This window comes from Ammodytes marinus, assembly GCF_949987685.1.
Source record: "Ammodytes marinus genome assembly, chromosome: 9".
Lineage (NCBI taxonomy): Eukaryota > Metazoa > Chordata > Actinopteri > Uranoscopiformes > Ammodytidae > Ammodytes > Ammodytes marinus.
In genome coordinates, this window is record NC_137213.1 from 10,809,258 (window position 1) to 10,829,149 (window position 19,892).

Sequence of the window (19,892 nt, forward strand, 5' to 3'; positions counted from 1 at the left end):
AAAAAATATAAAATATTAGTTTATTTTAAGTATATCTTCCTTCTGTCGAAGCATTTGAACATATCCATTTATTAAAAGTAATTTTATTAGTTTTTGTTGTGTTGACTGACATTGACTTTAACCAATTAGGGACGCGCTTAGCCACTTGTGACGGTGACAGCCAATCACAAAGTACCCGCAAACGAAAAGTGGGCGTGGTTTTCCAAAACAGCTGGTGGGGGCTCGTGTGAGGGTCTCCCTAGCCGAGCGGTTGGTTGGTTGATGGGGGAAACAACAACAAGAAGCTAAGGCATCATGAGGGGCCCCGAAACACTGATTTGGGCCGCTTTTCTCATCCAAAAGGTGAGAGAGACAGAGTGTATTTCCTCGAAAACTGTCACCCTGCGTAGTTGCGCCGCATTGCGACACATGAGGGACAACATTTTTTTCTTGTTTTTGGTTTCTAGCCGTGTTCGGGGATTTGTAGCTCGGATGCTACGACTGTTAGCTTGCGGAGATCACCACGGGCCGAGGCAACCCACACACACAACACTCACCTTTCTGATGGCTAAATGATTCCGTAGGCTACATCAGCGGAATCATTTAGCCGATTCACCACACCATTGAAACCACACTGACTGATTACATTTCAGGAGACAGTTGATCGAGAAATGTTACAAATCAGCGTCTTAAATGTGCGACTTGAGGATGAAATATCTCTATAGCTTATGTTGCTGCATAATAATATTGAAACCAGCTGTACTTTGACCTGAGAAGTCAAAGTTTAATTAGGATCGGTAGTTATTCTGTTCTGGCCTGTATAACTTAAGACATTAAAAGTGAAAAAAAGAGATGGTAGGCTATTGAACTGTAATGTGTTTTACTGAGAGGTGTTCACAATATTTTGTCCACCCCCCTTTATTTAAGATTTAGTTAAAGAATACATTTTATAATTCAACAGCACCTCAAACTGCAGTCCATATACTGTGTTTTGTGGCTAATGTTAAAACAGGAAAAAACTATTCCCTAAATATAAACATGTCATTAGTTTTACCATCAGCAGTTCAGAAGTGTGGGACTGCTGCCTGTGTAGCTCGGGGTATAACAAAAAAGATCCATCATATGTCCATATCATCACTGGGCATGTTGCTTGATATTTAAGTGGAATGATGACAATGATACATACTGAACGTCAATCAAATGTACAATTTTTTTAAACTTGACGAATTATTTACTCTTATTAGAATTTATTTTATCCCAAATATCAGTATTGTTATCAGCAAAACGTTCAAGATGCTTGCCTCTCTTAAAGCAATACATTTGACTTAAACCTCTTACAACCGCAACAAAAAAAAAAAAACTGTGCAGGTCTATAATCCATAACTCAAAGTCTCCAACATTTTGAGTGATAGACATTGTTTTTTCACGTTGACAGGTGGTGGGAGAATACGGCATGGCCCATTTCAGTGACCAGGGCAAGAGCAGTGGAAAGGATTACTGCATATTCTTCAACTCACAGTGGGCACGACTACCACAGGACCTCAACAAGGCAGTAAGAGCACCAAGGGATTTAACCAAGTCTTTGTACGCCTTTGTCAAACTAATATAAATGACACTTTTTTTAAATAAATTATTTCTCACAGAACAGTGAGGATAAACTGCCATATGCATTTATGTTGGTGATCAATAAAATGTTTCCAGGAAGCTTCATACAGGATACTGAAACCTGATCCGTTCTTTGTGCCTGTTATCTGTGCCTGGCATCTTTATCAAAACCAAATGCAAATGACAGAGATCTTTATCATTCAGATTTGTTTTTTTTTAAATCCATTATGGAAGGAAGGACCATACTGCATCTCTGTTGACTTGCGACAGACATGTTCATTTTAACTTGTTGGAAAAAACAATCACATCCACCATATCGAGCAAAATAAACACCCAAAAAGTTGTGTCATAAGCAAGAAAAGTGCCTTTTTAACAGTCATATTAAGTGTTGAACCTTATAAGATTGTCCTCCACCTCTGGTTGACTTAGCAAACCCTTTGTCTTGAAGTCCCGTCTCCAGATCTATGACCTGACCACTTCGGTCCTGTGTTCGCCCACTGACGTCCCAGAGGGGGGCTTCCCCAATCGCATCCCCATGGTGATGAGAGGCAACTGCACTTTCTATGAAAAGGTCCGGCTGGCCCAGATGAACGGTGCCAAGGGACTGCTCATTGTCAGCAAGGACAGACTGGTACGACTACCTACGTCTTCATTTCATGTTGTCACTGGGCCTCAATACAAAATATATTTTGGCATCTCATAACACAGCACTGAATGTTTTCTTTCTTTCTCTGTAAATGACAGACACCGCCGGCAGGAAACAAGACTCAGTATGAGGAGATTGACATTCCTGTAGCTCTGCTCAGCTACTCAGATATGGTGGATATCAGCAAGGTGAGAGGCCCGCCATTGAAACAGTACATATACAAAGCTCTGGCTACCTGCAGGATCCTACTGTATATCCGCTTTACTCTTCCTGATTAACTGTTGCGGTATATTTTCTTGGTCCTTTACTCAGAAAGCCGGCGTTGGTAGTTAGTTGATGGAAAAAGACACAGTTGGATGCAGATGAGGAGGTCTCAGGAACAATTCTTTTATTTAAGCAACAAAACTCATCCTGCAGTCAAAACGAAGCCAATAAGAATTTAAAGTGTTTGTAGCCAAACAACTAATATAGGTACCTACACAAAACCAAAAGCTATGAAAAGTTCCTTAGTTTGAGACCTGACTTTTTCCAGAATTGTGGCCGGTTTTAACCGCCACTCTAAGTGAGCTGATTGGTTCTTTAGGACAGTACGCCCTGCTCCTCCTAACACCTAATTGGTGTACCCTAACTAGCTCCACCCTAATGGTCAGAGGGCAACCTCTGGGTTGCCCTCTGGGTTGCCCTCTGGCCCCCAGAGGACATCCTGAGTCTAGTCATCACCTAGAGTCGATATGTCACGTTGGCCAAGAAGTCTGATTCAGCAACTTTTAAGACAATGCTGCTGCTGATGATGATGATCAGGATCAATAAACTACTGTTAACTCTTAGCCAGACTGTCTTTGATTAACTCACAAGACAGTCACCTTTGTGTGAAATTTGAATGATCTACAGGTCAGCCTTGAGGGTTTCCTCACTCAGGCAGCTGACATCCCTGACTTTGCCCTCTGCCAGATGAGGCATTGTCTTTGTCCTGCTCTGTAACAGTATAGGCCTTAATATAAAATGTATAGTATCATAATACACTACAGTAATCTTAAAATGTGTCATAACGAAATACACTACACTGTAAACATCTACGGTCTGTCACCGTGCTGTGGACAAATGTCAAATAATGAAAGTTTGATTAGAATAAACTGGGGAGAAAAATGTGTTTAATATGTAGCGATTTGTTTGTTACTCCTGCAGACCTTTGGTGAAGAGAGACAGGTGGCCATGTATGCTCCCAATGAGCCGGTGTTGGACTACAACATGGTGATCATCTTCTTGATGGCAGTGGGAACAGTGGCTGTCGGAGGATACTGGGCCGGCAGCAGAGACACCAAGAAGTGAGTGGAAACTGAAATGTATTGTGGGTCATCATAACTCAATGATTTTGAAACTGAGTCGGGATTGAGTGTTAAATGTGTTGTTGAACTGGGGGGTGAGAAAAGAGGATACAATACCTCAATTAAGCATAATGTTCTTCAATCCAAACTGACCCCAACTGCACGGAAAGTAGTTTAATTTCTGTAAAGATAAGGACCTAAATGTTAGTAGACTTTGTGACTAGACAGAAAGTTTCCTCCTGCCTGTGCATACCATTCTTTTAGTCATGACTGCTAAAATTAAATCAATGTTAATTTATCAGGGGAGTCGTCTTTGGGGAAGTTTAGTCATATTTTGTTGGCGCAGAAGTGTACAGAGCGGTCTCCATTGCACAGCTGCAACTTCAGTAAAAGGCCAGTGTTGTTTGTTTGAGGCTGAATGAGTGAATCACTGGCTTCGGCCAATCCCAGTCAGTCCTTCCTGACTGAGTTGCCAAGTTGACTGAGGGCAGAGAGTCAGATGGGGTCTCTGACGCACGGGACCGCAGGCAAACGAAAAAAAAAATAAAATAAAATAAAAAATTGTCAAAATATGAGTGTGTGTTTTTGAGTCAGGAAGGAAGGAAGCGAGTGCCAACGAGTTTTAAGCCAAATGATTGTAAATATTGTCCGTGGATGGTATGTTCATCCTGGCTACTTTGGCGAGTAACCAATCGTCAGTGAATGCGGTTTAAAACGAGTGAAAGACAAAAATCCAACAGACTGGCTAATGTTCAGTGTGCAATTGGTGAGTCAGCGATTCTAGAGAACGCCTGTTGACAAAATCAACCTTTTTTGTTAAAATCAGTGAATATCTCCTCATGATCTTCTACTTGTCCGTTATGTGTGTGCCCTGACAAAGAAATCTGGGGCCTATTGCATAAAAGTGGAATAAAGACATCCAGGATGATTGATAAAGCCAGCCTTGACAAAGTCTAGCCTGGGCACTTTGGATTAGTCAGTTGCATAAACGCCAATCCAGGATGTAAAGGGGCTGCTTTGTCAAGCCAGGTGTAAGTAATTCTGTTAAGTGCCAGCCCACAGCTTTCAGAAGTAGACCCAAAGATCAAACACAGATTTACTGATGGAAAAATGGAAAAGACGGCCCATTTTCCCACAATGCCTTGCTAGTTTAAACCGTAAGTCAGGGGGCAGTTCATTTCATACAGGAGATGTATTCTCTGCCAACTGTTCTTGATGTCCCTGCATTGTTTTATGATAAAATAGTTGACAGTGAGCAGTCTGCAGGTGCATCTAAAAAAATGTATATCATGGAAAGTCCATTCAAAAAGTGAAACTTTCATAGATTCATTACAATAAGTGAAATATGTCAGGCCTTTTTTTGGATGATTGATTGATCATGGAATAAAAAATCCAGTATCTCAAAATATTAGAATGTTACATACAACCAATCAGAAAAAGGATTTATAATACAGAAATGTCGACCTTCTGAAAAGTATGTTTATTCTAGATTAATTTCACTTCATGTGTAATGAATTTCTAGAATATATTTAAGTTTCACTTTATGAATTCAATTACAGAAAAAAGGAATTTTTCATTGATATTGAATTTTGTTTCAGATGCACCTCGATATAGTTATAAGTACAAAGTGAATTTATTTGACCCACACTTGCAACGTCATCTGCCATCGATAATCAATTGTATAAATATAGCCTGCAATATGAACAGACAATCACATAAATTATTATAATTTATATCATTGCATCTTAATCTAATTATAATTAAGTTAATTATAAATGGTTCAGGTTAAATAAATAAAAAATAAGAACTATTTAACTAAATGACAATGCAGTCTTTTATGTGGTACCTTAAAACAGGCTAATGAAAATAAAGCAATACACAGAAGATCATGGAATAACTGTTAAACACCTTGATTTCAGATCGGAGTGACAGCTGACTGAGCCAATCAGGCAACAGAATAAGTTTATCCTTTACGTTTAGCCTGGTCCCGACCAGGCTAAACGTAAAGGATAAATCTCCATGGTAACTTATGTCCCTCCGCTTTTATGCAACCAGATCATGGCTAACGCAAGCCAGGATAACCGAAATATCCTAGGTTAATCCCTTATCCTAGTTTTATGCAATAGGCCCCTGGTGTCAATACACAGCCTAGGCTCTGTAAACTTGTATGTCAACAAAGGGGCCCACGTGTATTAAGACTCTACTTAATTTTAGCGCACACACAGTATGGACCAGTAGCTGGATCGCAAGGATATATTTACTGATTTTGACAAGTATTCTGCAGAATCACTGACTCCACCTTTTAACAGTGCACACATATACTAGTAATTAGTCTTAGACGTATGAATGTCCCAAACAAGCCTACTGTTGTCAGCATGCTCCTCTGAATGTCATCTCTCCTCCTGCAGACGCTACATGAAGCACAAGCGAGACGACGGAGCGGAGAAGCAGGACGAGGAGACGGTGGACGTCACCCCCATCATGATCTGTGTGTTTGTGGTCATGTGCTGCAGCATGCTGGTCTTACTCTACTTCTTCTACGACTACCTGGGTACGACCATAGATAGTGTAGTGGCTTACCATTTGCCACTAGGTTGCATGTCGTTTTGGTGTCTGACGCGTGCCTAGCCTCTAGTTGTCAGTTTGGTAACGTACGTAATGTCCACTCGTTCCAGTAATGTATAATGCATCGTTTATTTACATATATAATTAAAGTACGACTTGAACATTAGACAATACACTGTTGTGGCTGTTGGCTCCCTAGCACGGTCGAAAACAATTTGCCTTCCGGCATGCAAGCACCTGGCTAGTGAGTGCGTCTAATTAATAGACTTGCATCCGGTAGCCCCGCCACCAGGCGGTCGAATAGGGTGTAGTACAGCACAATACAAACAACAAGGAAAGGGGTAAATGGCTCTTACATTCCGGCCCCTAATTGTTCATGGCAGGACATAACAATTCTTCAAAATGCAAGAAAAAAAAGAGCCATAGACAAACGTAAAAAAAAAATCACAGAATCGGAGGTAACTAGCACATTGACAGTCAGTTAAACCTCTGAGGCTGCCTGTAATAGGCACAGCTTAGTTACAGGTCTTTCTAAGACATTACTCTTTGTCTTGAGACGAACAGACCGAACAAGACCGTTTTTGTCTGGGAAAGTTTCCAGTATTCTGCCAAGTAACCAAGAGCCACGAGGAGCAGTAGCATCCACTACCAACACAACATCCCCGGGCACGAGGTTTCTTTTCCCTTGGATCCATTTTTGACGCTCCTGCAGCAGTGGGAGGTATTCCTGCACCCATCGTTTCCAGAACAAATCTGAAATGTACTGAGCTTGTCTCCACCTTCTTTTCACGTACATATCCTGTTTTCCAGAGAGTCCAGGTGGTAAAGCTGGTTTCCCGTTCATGAGGAGAACGTGATTGGGAGTAAGTGGTTCCAGGTCATTGGGATCATCAGACATCTTGGTGATTGGCCGACTGTTTAGTATTGCCTCAACTTCACATAGAACCGTATGTAGTCCGTCGTCATCAAGTGTCTGCTGCCGAAGAATGGAGCCAAGTACCTTTCGGATCATACGAATGATCCGTTCCCATACTCCACCAAAGTGTGACGCTGCTGGGGGGTTAAAGCTCCATTTCACGCCGTTCTGAAGAAGAGCTCCTTGTATCTTGCCATGATTTAACGCTGCTAGGGCCTCTCTCAGCTCTCTTTCAGCACCAACAAAATTGGTTCCATTATCGGATCGAATCTGAGAAACTTGGCCTCTTCTGCTCATGAATCGTCGCAATGCATTGATGCAGGCGTCTGTGTCCAACGCAGTTGCCACCTCCAGGTGAACCGCCCTGCTGGCAAGACAGGTGAAAATTACTCCGTACCGCTTACAGCGACTTCTCCCTCTTTTCACCTCAATCGGCCCGAAGTAGTCAACTCCAACGTTTGTAAAGGGCGGAAGGTCGGGCAAAACCCTTTCCACTGGTAGTTCAGCCATTTTTTGTTGACCTAACCCTACAGTGAAGCGTCGACAAGTACAGCAGTCAGAGATTACTTTCCTTATGGCAGAGTTGGCATTGGTGATCCAGTACCTTCTCCTCAGCTTAGACAGTGTATGATTCCTTCCACTATGGCCGAGCTGATGGTGAATATGCTTAAGAATGAGGGTTGAGATGTGTTGGTCCTTTGATAGAATGAGTGGATGCTTGATATCCTCGGGTAGAGCTGCCCTACTCAACCGTCCTCCAACCCTGAGTAGGCCGTCTTCCAGGCATGGATCCAGCTTGTACATTGGACTGTTCTTTCTGACAGGCTTTCCGGAAGAAAGTGCATCCACTTCCTCCTTGAACCGCTGATGCTGACTGTAGCAAACAATAGAAGTTTCTGCCTCCAATAGGTCGTCCAGTGAAACACTCTGACCCCCAGCAGCATTCCTTGCCTTTTTTACCTCCTGCGTTAAAGCAGATGAGTTGTGTGCTCCAGAAGTTTGTAACTCCTTTCTCTTTTGACTTAGTTTCAAAAGTGTCTTCTTTACCTTGAGGAACCAGGCAACAGCGACCTTAAGCCTTTTCCAGTCAGAGAAATAATTGATCAGTTGATCAGTAGCACAAAGTGAGTCCTGGACGATCACGGCATTCACGGTGATTTCCGCTTTGACTTCTGGGTCCCCTGATGGAATGGTGATTTCCATTGCAGTTTCTGGCCAGTCCTTGTCTGGCCTCCATAGAAAGTCAGGCCCTTTCAGCCATCTGTTGCCAATCAGAAGGTCCTTAACTTTCATCCCTCGAGATGCATCATCTGCTGGATTATCTCTAGTATTCACATACCTCCACTGTGATGCCTGTGTAGCCTCCCGGATGGTAGAAACTCTATTTGCCACAAAGGTGTGAAATCGTCTGTCCTCGTTCCCAATATACTTAAGCACTGACGTGCTGTCCGTCCAAAACACAGAGTCCTCCAGCTGTAACTGTAGTTCTGCCTTTAACATTTTGTCGACATGTACTGCGAGAACTGCAGCGGTAAGCTCCAGCCTAGGTATGGTAACCTGCTTCAGCGGTGTGACTCTTGCTTTGCCGAGCAGGAAGGCGACGTGGACATGTTGGTCATTTTCCAACCTTATATAGCTGACTGTCCCATATCCACTTTCGCTCGCATCTGCAAAGGTATGCAATTGGGCTCGTGTGGATTGACCGAAGTCCTTTGGCTTGATGCACCTCTTGATCTTGAAGTCTGAGATCTGGTTTAACTCGTCTAGCCACCTTGTCCACTGTTGCTGTATGTCATGGGGTAGGTTGTCGTCCCATCCACCGCGTCTCCTGCACAACTCCTGCAACAGGACCTTAGCAGGCAGAGTGATTGGTGCAATGAACCCCAAAGGGTCGTATACTGAGCTGAGCAGAGACAACATGCCACGTCTTGTAAGAGGTCTTTCCTTCTGCAGCATCTTGAACTGAAAGGCATCGCTCTCAATGCACCACTGCAGGCCTAGGGCTCTTTCCAAGGGCAAATCATCCCTATCCAGGTCCAATTCACTTAGGTCCTTTGACCTCTGATCCTCTGGGACTGTCCGAAGCACCCCACGACTGTTGCTAACCCACTTTGTCAGACAGAATCCTCCATTGTAACAGACAGCTCTAAGATCATTAACCATCTGAATGGACTCCTCTTCTGACGCTGTGCTCTTCAAGCAGTCGTCCACGTAAAAGTTTTGCTTCACTGTTTGAATCACCTCAGCTGGAAAGAGTTCTTGACTGTCTTCAGCTGCCTTCCTTAGTGCGTAGCAGGCACAGCTAGGGGAAGAAACAGCCCCAAACAAGTGGACGGTCATGCGATACTCTTCCATCTCCTGGCTTAAATCGCCATCTGGCCACCATAGGAAACGAAGAAAGTCTCTGTCTGTTTCAGCTACCTTGACCTGATAGAACATTTGCTGTATGTCTCCCATTACGGCAACAGGCTCCTGCCTAAACCGTGTGAGCACGCCAATCAAACTGCTGGTGAGATTTGGGCCCTGGAACAGTTCGCTGTTGAGTGAGGTTCCTCTGAAAGTCGCCGCACAGTCAAATACAACACGCAGGGTGCCTTTTCTTGGATGGTAGACTCCGTGGTGGGGGATATACCAGACCTTTCCTTCTTCACTGTTTAACTGGTTCTGGGGTATTTTCTCAGCATAGCCTTTACTGATGGCGTCAGTGAAGAACTTGGTGTATTCCTGGTGCAACTTTTCACTTTTTTCAAATCTCTTTTTGAGTCCAATTATCCTTTGCTTTGCCATGGAGAGATTATTAGGAAACGTAGGATGCTCTTGTCTAAAAGGCAGTTTTAGGCTGTAATGCCCATCCAACAGGTCGACAGAGCTATTTGCGATCTCCATGAATCGCTTGTCGTCTCTTGACATTTCCGGGTCCTCACAATTCCTTTCATTGAAGTCATGCATGTATTGGTTGTTCAACAGTTCAGTCAGTTTGCAAGCAGAGATTCTATTTACAGCCGCTACGGTGAGTCCAGATCTTGGGTCAGTTCTTTCGCTGTCTTGCACAGGACCGTTAACCACCCAGCCAAGCACGGTTTTTATTGCATAAGGGCCTCCTCCATGGCTGTTCACGATCCTCCAGGGTTCTAATAACTCGGGGGCGTTGCTACCAATCAACAAGTCAACGTTGGCGCCTATTCGAGGGACTTCAATGTCTGAGAGGTAAGTCCACTTTGCCAGATCTTCTGGTGTGATGATGTTATCGGTTGTAACAGGCATTTTCCTTTGAGTGAGCACATCAGGTAGTTGGTAGTAGCACTCCTCATTAAGACCAGACACTTCAAGACCAGTGAGCATGAATGTTGGAACGACCTTCTCCTGTCCCATGGTGCGTAATAGAAGGTGTTGACGTCTGCCTCCAACGTTCAGCTCGTGCATCAAACTTTCCGAACAGAAAGTGGCAGAACTGCCAGGATCCAAGAATGCATAGGTATGCACCACTCTGTCTCCTTTACTGGATTTAACTTGGACAGGCAGTATGGATAAGGCGCACTCATCTTTTCCGGCCCCTGTGTGTCCACAAGTTCCTTGAGACACCTGTTCCCCATTGGATGGTGGTCCCTGTGCCTGTTCCAGACCTGAGCTTTCTGTCTCTCTCTTGATATGAAGCACAGTGGGGTGGTTACGACCACAACTGTTGCAGGTAAGGCGCCTTTCGCAATCCTTGCTCATGTGTCCAGTACACAGACAGGCAAAGCAGATTCCTTTCTCTCTTAGGAAGGAGATCTTGTCGCGATGGTTCTTCCTGCTTAGTTGTGGACACTCATCCAATGTGTGTTCACGAGAGCAGCACACACAGGTGCAGGGACCCCTTGCCTCACTCATAGTTGATTTCCTTGGAGCATTTGCATTACCTCTTGGTTCGTCTATATAGCCCGCCCGATATACTGTGGTAGCGAAGCTATTCCCTCTCCCATCGTTCCTGTGCAGCGACTTGTTCGCACTCTTCGGGTCAGATTTCTGAATAGCTGAGTCCTGAATATCACCAAAGACAGGATCAGACTGTATCCTGACTTCCCGCTCGGTAAAGGTGACAAAGTCTGTGAACCGTGCCCTGCGTTTGTGCTTATCTAACACATTGTGTGCATCGGTCCTCCATCTTTCCCTTAGTTTGAATGGCAGTTTTGACATCAGTGTCCTCATGGTAGTTGGTGTGTCCATTTCGTGCATGTATTGAAGCTCCCCCATCACGTTACAACAACCACGCAAAAACAAAGAATATGCCTGCAACGCCTTAACGTCTTCTGTTTTGACTGCAGGCCATTCCATTGCTTTCTGTGTGTATGCAGCACCAACCTTGTATTCGTTTCCAAAGTGTTCATGTAGCAGCTGTTTTGCCAGTGCGTAACCAGATTCAGGAACCAGATGCTGACAGCTGCGTACTAGTTCCCTTGGCTGACCTCTGGTGAACTGCTCCAAAAAGTACAAGCAATCAGCTTTGCTGGCTTTGGCTTCCACACCCTGCTCAAAGGCTCGAATGAAGGGTTTGTAATCAAGTGGGTTTCCATTAAACACCGGAATGTCTCTAGGTGGTAAGGACAGTGACAGTTGTTGTTGAACGAGAGCTGCAGTTATCTCATTCTGTCGTTGCATAATGTCATATATGTTTCCAAATGATTCCTCGGTGTGTAGTTGAGGTTGTGTGAAATACTGTGGTGTTGGATCAAGGGGAGCATAGTGTGCATGCGTTGTTTCCGGCATCGTAGGCTCAGGTTGATAGCATGTGTTGACCTTGGCCTCTTGCTTTGGTTTGGAAGGGATTTGCTTTCCCTTTCCTTTGGGACGTGCACCCAGCGATACATTATCCGTCCATGTTGGTATTTGATTCTTTTCATGTCCTAGTGCTGCAGTAGGTTCATATTCGTTTGCCATTGGGTTGAGAGTGTTGCTTTTCAGGTAGGAATTCATGCCATCCTGGCTTTTAGCCACACTTCTGCTCTCTGCAGCTTGGAGAACTGCTATTTTAGCATTGGTAGCATTTATTTCAGCTGCTAACTTCAGTTGTTGCCTTTTTCTCCTCAGATTGTCTTCTTGCTCCTCCAGCAGGTGTGTCTCTTTTAGCGCTGCCGCGCGTACGACTAGTGCAGCTTTCTCCGCCTCTGCTTTAGCTCGTGCAGATGCTGTGGAGCTAGTGCTTTTCCTGCTGCTAGTGCTGTGATTGCTATATTGCCCACTAGCAACATTTGACACACTGTCCTCCGGTAAAACATCATCATCATCATCCTCATTTTCATTTGTTTGATTTTTGTTTTCAACCTGTGACGACCCCTTTTTGTCATCATTTTTATTTCCACCTTTGACATTGTGTGTCAACCATATTTGAATTCTGTCAGTGAACTCATTGTTTGCAATCATTTTTGCTTTGAACCATGTTTCGTGTTTTTCGAGCTCGTCACCATGCAGCAGACCCACAAGTGATGCATGCAAAGATTTAGCCTCATTACACAGAGCGGAAAATTTGGAAAATGTGCATTTGACCTCGGACTGACAATCCTGTTCTAGCAGTAATTCCTCCACAACCTTTCTTAAATTACTTGCTTTGTTTAATTTATACTTTCTTTCAGTTTGTAGTTTTTCAATTTTTTCACAAAATGCCTTTTGAGTCATTTGTATTACCCGTTTTGGTCTACCTGTATCATTTTTACCACTGTCATCACCGACATTGAACGCCCCATTGTCCTTTGCGTCATCAGCGGTAGCCGCTGTAGCCTCGTCAGGCAAGCTCACAACATTGTCAGCGTTGTTTACATTCTCCATAGTGGCGTTCACGCGCGAGCACGGAATCGAACAAAGTCAAGTCACAGTTTTGTACCTTCTCCTTGCTACCAAGCTTGGATTTATGCACACAGAGTCAAATGGCCATTAAGTGTTTAGTAGCGCTACTCGTACCTCGATAGAACCAGCTGATCGGCTTCCCCTCACCGGTCCGGAACAAAGGCGGTCGGCGTCCTTCCGTCGATCCCGAACAAAGGAGGTCTGCGTCCTTCCTTACCCACGGCAGGGCAACTCCGATCCGGTAAAGAACCTCTTCACACGAAGCCAGTACGTGAAGATGTTTTGTCCACTGGTAGCAATGTTTTCGACTAATGTAGTGGCTTACCATTTGCCACTAGGTTGCATGTCGTTTTGGTGTCTGACGCGTGCCTAGCCTCTAGTTGTCAGTTTGGTAACGTACGTAATGTCCACTCGTTCCAGTAATGTATAATGCATCGTTTATTTACATATATAATTAAAGTACGACTTGAACATTAGACAATACACTGTTGTGGCTGTTGGCTCCCTAGCACGGTCGAAAACAATTTGCCTTCCGGCATGCAAGCACCTGGCTAGTGAGTGCGTCTAATTAATAGACTTGCATCCGGTAGCCCCGCCACCAGGCGGTCGAATAGGGTGTAGTACAGCACAATACAAACAACAAGGAAAGGGGTAAATGGCTCTTACAGATAGTATATACAATTCGACATGGACAGATACACTTCATTCATCAACAAAACACTTGATAATCACGCTCAATATGACGTTACATTTTTTTTAACTGGGCAATATTATCCGATTCTAAAATACATTTAAAGTAATCACTGCCCACACTGAGTGTAAGATGGTTTTCAGCATCTGTAAGGCTTTAGAATCAGAAGTTTGAAGCCCCCCACCCACCCACCCCCCCCCCCCCCCCCCCCCCATCATCTGAACAGACACTGCTCTGTGTTGAACATTTAAAGACTGTAGATGCAGCGATACAGGAGCTGAACTTGTTAACTGTGCTGTAAACGAGCTTAATGGCCCAGATAACATCGCTGATAAACAGATAAAGAAACTGGCAGTTGCTGATAGACTCTGTAGTGTCTTTGATCCCCTGTTTGTGAACATTCCCCCAGCCCACTAAATACTACACACACACTGAAAGTGAAACTGATCCCTGTATTCTGATATTTAAAGACTTAACTTTGTCAAAGAGCAAAACATATAAAAGATAAAGTGCATTTCCTCATTAGAATCTAAGTGTATATTGTGATCATTTGCTCTAATCTCCTTCCTCTCTCCTCACTGTGTAGCCATATGGGTCATAGCCATCTTCTGCATAGCCTCCTCAGTCGGCCTCCACAGCTGTCTGTGGCCCTTTGTCAGGAGAATCCCCTTCTGCAAGTGCAGGTGAGACTCTTCACATCAATACGTTCTCATAACGTGAGCTTCCCAGAGCTACATTACAAACACATGTCATTTATTTTCTGAATTTCCATCCAGCTGCATAACTTTATGAAGCTTTTGTCGACAAATGCATGTATTCAAGACCTTATTTATGATCCGGCACAGGGAAGGGATGGATTTGTCTTTGGTCATGGTTGTATTTTCATTGATTTGTCAATCGTTTTATGACCACAGAGTCCCCGAGAACAACTTGCCGTACCTGCACAAACGGCCACAGATCCGCATGTTGCTGCTGTCGGCCCTGTGCATCGCTGTCAGCATCACCTGGATGGTGTTTCGCAATGAAGACCAGTAAGTGCAAAGAGAAACCCGGGTTTCGCATGTTGAGTTGAACACTGCACCTTTTGTGTGCTTAACGTCTGTGCTTTAAACGAAAGGAGGTGTGTTATATGACGATGGTTTTGGATGGATCACAGTCTAATTGTGATTTAACTGTGCCTTTAGGTGGGCGTGGGTGTTACAGGACGCCCTGGGGATCGCATTCTGCCTCTACATGCTCAAAACAGTCAGACTGCCCACATTTAAAGTGAGTTACACATCAAAAGTTTTTGTTGTGGTTTTAATTGTATTTTACTTAATAGTAGATGCTTGTGTTTTTCACAGAGTTAGCTAATGCAGTAACCTGATGTAAATTTGTGTCTCGGCTCCGCAGGCGTGCACCCTACTGCTGTCGGTCCTTTTTATCTACGATGTTTTCTTCGTATTTATCACCCCGTTCTTTACAAAGGTACGTCAAGACCATTTTCACTAGTTTCTACTGTTATGGTTAGTACATGCCATGCTTAACTTTCCTATGCCCTTTTTACTCAACAGAGTGGAGAAAGTATAATGGTTGAGGTAGCGGCTGGCCCCTCTGACTCCTCCACGCATGAAAAGGTGCGCTTGTTTTTGAATAACATAACTCTCTGTTGGGTGGGATTTTTAGTGCTGTTTGTTTACAGTACTACAGGAAGTGTACATGATTGTGACGCTGCTGTTTGTGTGTGGTCTCCCCAGCTTCCCATGGTGCTCAAAGTGCCACGGTTAAACGCCTCCCCCCTGGCTCTGTGTGACCGGCCCTTCTCCCTCCTCGGCTTTGGCGACGTCTTAGTTCCAGGTAATTGACTGTGTAATCATTCCACAAGGAACTCAAAACTGCTCAGAGCGGATTGTGTTTCTTTTCTGGGGTCACAACCAAAGAATTATGTAACCAACAATGACCACAGTCGCCATGTTTAGACCTCCGAGCAGAATACATTGATGTGGTTGCCAGCTACAGTATGTAGACATAGAACTACTCAACACACACATGTTTTATGGCTGATATTTAGTGCTAAATAATTTAAATTACAAAAAAATAATGACTATCGTACCATTACTTTGTGAAATATTTAATCTAATTGATCTGGTGTATTAGGACATACAAGTGCAAGGAAAGACTTTGGTCATTCACATAATTGATAGTGTCCGATGCCTTAGTATGATGAAATATTGCTGAATACAATAGCTTGTCTTGTCGATTGATCTAAATGCTTTCTTTTCTTCTGTCAGGTCTGCTGGTGGTGTACTGCCACAGGTTTGACATTTTAACGCAATCATCCAGGATCTACTTTGTGGCCTGCACCATTGGTACGTATTGGTACAGCATTATGATGAGCCCTATTCAAACAGGATTAACATTACGAAGGGGGGGATGGGGAATAAATTATTACAGTATGTGGTTTGTAATAGACATGGACTATATTACAAAAGCCCATGTAAAATGCTTCTACGGGGTTAGCTCTCTTGACGGAATGACGGCTTTCATTTTTGTCTGAATGGGGCTTCAGGGTAGAAACCGTGACATGGCCGGACTATGAAACAGTTGACCTTGTCTGAGATGTCTCTCTCTCCGTGTCTCTCTCTCTCTCTCTCTCTCTCTCTCTCCCCTCAGCGTACGGCGTGGGCCTGCTGATCACCTTTGTGGCGCTGGCCGTGATGCAGATGGGTCAGCCGGCCTTGCTCTACCTGGTGCCTTGCACTCTGCTCACCAGCCTCACTGTAGCATTGTGCCGCAAGGAGTTGCCCCAGTTCTGGACTGGAAGTGGATTTGTGGTGAATACCAGTTTGATATGACCGCCTACCGCTGAAGAAAAGACTTACAAAAGAAAAACATAGTTAAATTACATGCAGAGTAAAGTAGATTTTGAGTTGAGTAACCCCTTTAAATAATATCATCCGTTCCAACTGCTTCTTTCTTTTTTACTGTCCCTCCTTCCCTCCCATCGCTGCTTGCCTCGTTATGTTACTGTGGGTGTGTCTAGTCTGCTGCTGGGGGCTCAGCTGCCTGTGAATGTCACTACAGGTATTATATCTGGGCTTGCTACTTTAGGGCGCTTTCACACCTGCCGTGTTTGGCTCCATTTAAGCGAACTCGGGTTCACACAGCAATCGCACTCGGGTGCGCTTCAAAAGCAGACCAAACAAGCAAACCGAGACCTTGTCGAAGAGGTGGTCTCAATACGCTTCCAAACTAGCTCTGGTGATGTTCGTTTGTGGTGAGAACGTGAGTGGACTAAGTCCGATCTAACTCCAGGAAGCACTGAGCATTTTTGGATTAAACAAGCTCCCGTATCCAGCTATGCATTAAAGGATGAGAAAATATCTACTTCCTGTCGTTTTCCCGCATGGAAATTCTAACCAATTGTAGAGCAGCTCAGGAACTATGTTGTTGCTCCCGCCCCAGACACATCTGACCAATGGTGAAGAGAGCGTTCTCACATCACTTATGTCGCTGCATTTTTGGTTCTTCACACTAACTTATCAACTTATTCAGACCAGAGGAAACGATAGGCGTGAAAGACAACCGAAACTCTTGAAAAACTGTATCATTCTCGCATCTAGTAACCAAGTAAGCGAACTATCAGGTGTGAAACCGCCCTTATTTTAGGTTCCTTTTTATGTTGTATTAAATATTTTCTTTGCAATTTTCCGCACACTCACATCTGTCACAGACAACAATGACTAAAGCTAATATTTGTGGTGCGCATAGTAATGTGAACTGAGTAATATTGTTCAGCATGTATTTTCTTATGGGACTCTTTTCCTATGATACGTTTCCTCTTCTCTTTATGCATATCTGAGATTTTGTATCCTCTGACAACATGACGCATTAAGGCTTCTTTAATTTGACTTGCTGGATTTGATGAAAAAGCCTCAAATCAAACTGGAGAGGAATGACTGTTTATTTATTTTATTTGTCGTATCTATGGCTATTCTGTCTCCTGTAACCATAGTTACTTTTTTTCTTCTTTACTCTGCTTGCCACTATTCATCCATCTTATATAGACACTTTTGTTTTTCTCCCCTGCAGCCTGCCGTAATGCTCGCGCCAATCAACTGTACACAAACTGCCGCACTGCAGGCCGAAGAACCTGAACCACCCTCCACCAATAGGGATCCACAAACCTCAGAAGGCACCAATCAGAGCGAAGATACACCCCCACCACACCCGTCTCAGGAAACGCCCCTAGCTGGGAAAGATGACGGGGGAAACAAATCAGACTGAGAGGACGTGTAATACGGCATCTTTTTTTTAAGTTTTTTTACATTTCACTTCATATGTTTTATCTGTTGTTGTAAGTTTTTTTTCTACATTGTGTCTCAAATCAATGGACATTTTTAAAAAAAAGTACGGATGTTTATTTGCACTCGACGCGCACAGGAGTATTTTTTCTTTTCAATGGCTGGCTCAGTGGGGCATCAAGGATTGGACACACAAGCTTGAGGCATTAAAACTGACAAACAAATCAACTGTAAAACGTGCACAACATCTTCTACTATCATACGGTCTGCACCACCTCTAAAAAAGGGAACGAAAAGCCGAATCAGGAAGCTACACAAGCTGCTGAACACAAGTCACGACAAGCTCCTATCGGCTCCGAATGCGCTTTTCAAACAGCAAAATCCATTCATTTCAATGGAACTATCTTTATTACTACTATTCGATATGTACACAGGGGCAAGATAAATCCACACTTTTGATTTTGACCAATCATAACTAATTAACAGTGTTGCTCCGCCCACTTTGACTCAACATCCTCTGATAAAATTCTCCAAAAAAATAGTGTCAATTTGCAGATAGTTATATTGAGCTGCTAAGATTATGCCGATCAACAGAAAATTAAAACCAGAAATCTATCTATAATAATCATTGAGATTTGCTACTTTCAGCTTCCTAGGTGTAAAAAGCCTATCGGTACAGAGAGGGGTGAGATGCAATGAATTGCACAAATGAAGATGCAAAAGGCATGGTGTTAGAGAATTTTAAAAAAGTGTCGGAAAAAATCTGCTGGGGGGCCGACATGTTTCAAAGCTGTTAAAACAGTTCAATAAGCACTTAACTCGTCTATCTTTGTGTGGACACTTAATGCATCCCCTAGACCCTTACAAGCTATGTCAGCTGTCTTTACCTCTGCATTACTTAATTAAAGTGCAGCAGTGATGGCAGATGATTTTCACACCCTTTAAAAATGTGGTGCCATCATGGTTTTGACTGAGCCAAAGCTTTTAGATTTTTTTCTTTTTACGGAAGCTTTAGTTTACGTTTCCTCATCTAACTTGTATTTTGTTTTGCATGCTATTATTTTGTTTTTACCCTTTGTATAAAAATTCCCTCTGTAGTTACTCATATTGTCTTAAGAATAGGTTTTCTGCCTTAACTGTGTCCACGTTGGGGAGTGAGAGCAGAACGTGTAAAAGTTGCTTTATGAAAAATACGAGTACTGTACTCTAAATGATGACGTGCTGTTATTTAATGTATGGGCCGAGGAGCTAGTGACTGGCTGTGTTACAGATTAGTTGGTATGAAACATTTGCACAATATTTTTGACGTCATGGGCTGACGGAAGTCGTCTGTTCATGTGTTTTTGTATTACTGAAAGGGTTTAAAGAAGCAGAAACTAAGGTGTAAAACTGTCAATGTATCCACTAGTTATCTTGCTTTGGGGTTTCCAGGTCCCTTCTTCATTCATTTCTGACGCCCATTATCCAAGTTCAACGTTTCCGTGTATAAAGTTGAGGTCAATGGGTTAAAAATTAATTTGGTCAAATGAGGTTAGCTAAATTGTCTGGATGTGTTTCCCTGGTTGATTCAATAACCGTTTCTCCGGGACTTGAGATGTTTGTTGTCACCAAGTGGTTTTTGATGCCTCTGCCGAAGAAAACATATATTAAAGAAACATTGTATCTGATAGTTGGTGTTTTTTCATTTTGTTGCGCACAATATTACAAAGATTTAAACAATAGTTGACAGGTTTTTTAGGTGTGCGATTTTGTTTAAATTACTTCCAAAAGGACTTCTCAACAGCTTCACTCAATTGGAATGATTTGCGAGTCTGAATGTGTCTTTTCATCGCGGGCCTCCAGCTGTGAAAAAGCTCTGCTGCGGTTGGTGCTCTGCAGAAATGAGCAGCAGTCGGACACAGAGCCTCTTTGTTGCTGCAGCTCACTCACTCAAAGTGGAGAGGCTGTTTATAACTGGACCACTATCTGATCAACCAACATCCACTTGTATGAGCACTTTTTATGTATGGCTACATTTATCTTTAGATTGGATTTCTGTACGAGTTTCTGCAGGTATTTTGAA

General features: G+C 43.3%; 1 protein-coding gene across 2 annotated transcripts; it reads left to right on the forward strand.

Annotated features, from left to right (window-relative positions):
- The first annotated feature begins 216 nt into the window (after positions 1-216).
- On the forward strand, positions 217-19,491 carry sppl2 (signal peptide peptidase-like 2). 2 transcript variants are annotated; one of them, XR_013845043.1, is made up of 15 exons: positions 217-342; positions 1,415-1,531; positions 2,033-2,215; positions 2,329-2,418; positions 3,416-3,555; positions 5,964-6,106; positions 14,134-14,230; positions 14,462-14,578; positions 14,732-14,813; positions 14,940-15,014; positions 15,101-15,163; positions 15,284-15,383; positions 15,818-15,895; positions 16,200-16,455; positions 17,619-17,752. XR_013845043.1 is itself a non-coding variant. In XM_080034669.1 (15 exons), exons 1-15 carry the CDS (start codon positions 295-297, stop codon positions 17,811-17,813), a joined length of 1,689 nt encoding a protein of 562 aa, XP_079890795.1. In that variant the 5' UTR covers positions 217-294; the 3' UTR covers positions 17,814-19,491. The 2 variants fall into 2 exon arrangements, 1 of the variants encoding a protein (XP_079890795.1); XM_080034669.1 differs by having other exon boundaries at positions 16,200-16,360; positions 17,619-19,491.
- Positions 19,492-19,892: the final 401 nt, after the last annotated feature.

Bases quoted from the DNA above. Each gene is read 5' to 3' on its own strand.
- sppl2 (XM_080034669.1), top strand. From the start codon at position 295: ATGAGGGGCCCCGAAACACTGATTTGGGCCGCTTTTCTCATCCAAAAG. The intron at 1,532-2,032 runs GTAAGAGCACCA...TTTGTCTTGAAG, and splicing joins CACAGGACCTCAACAAGGCA to TCCCGTCTCCAGATCTATGA. The intron at 2,216-2,328 runs GTACGACTACCT...TGTAAATGACAG, and splicing joins TTGTCAGCAAGGACAGACTG to ACACCGCCGGCAGGAAACAA.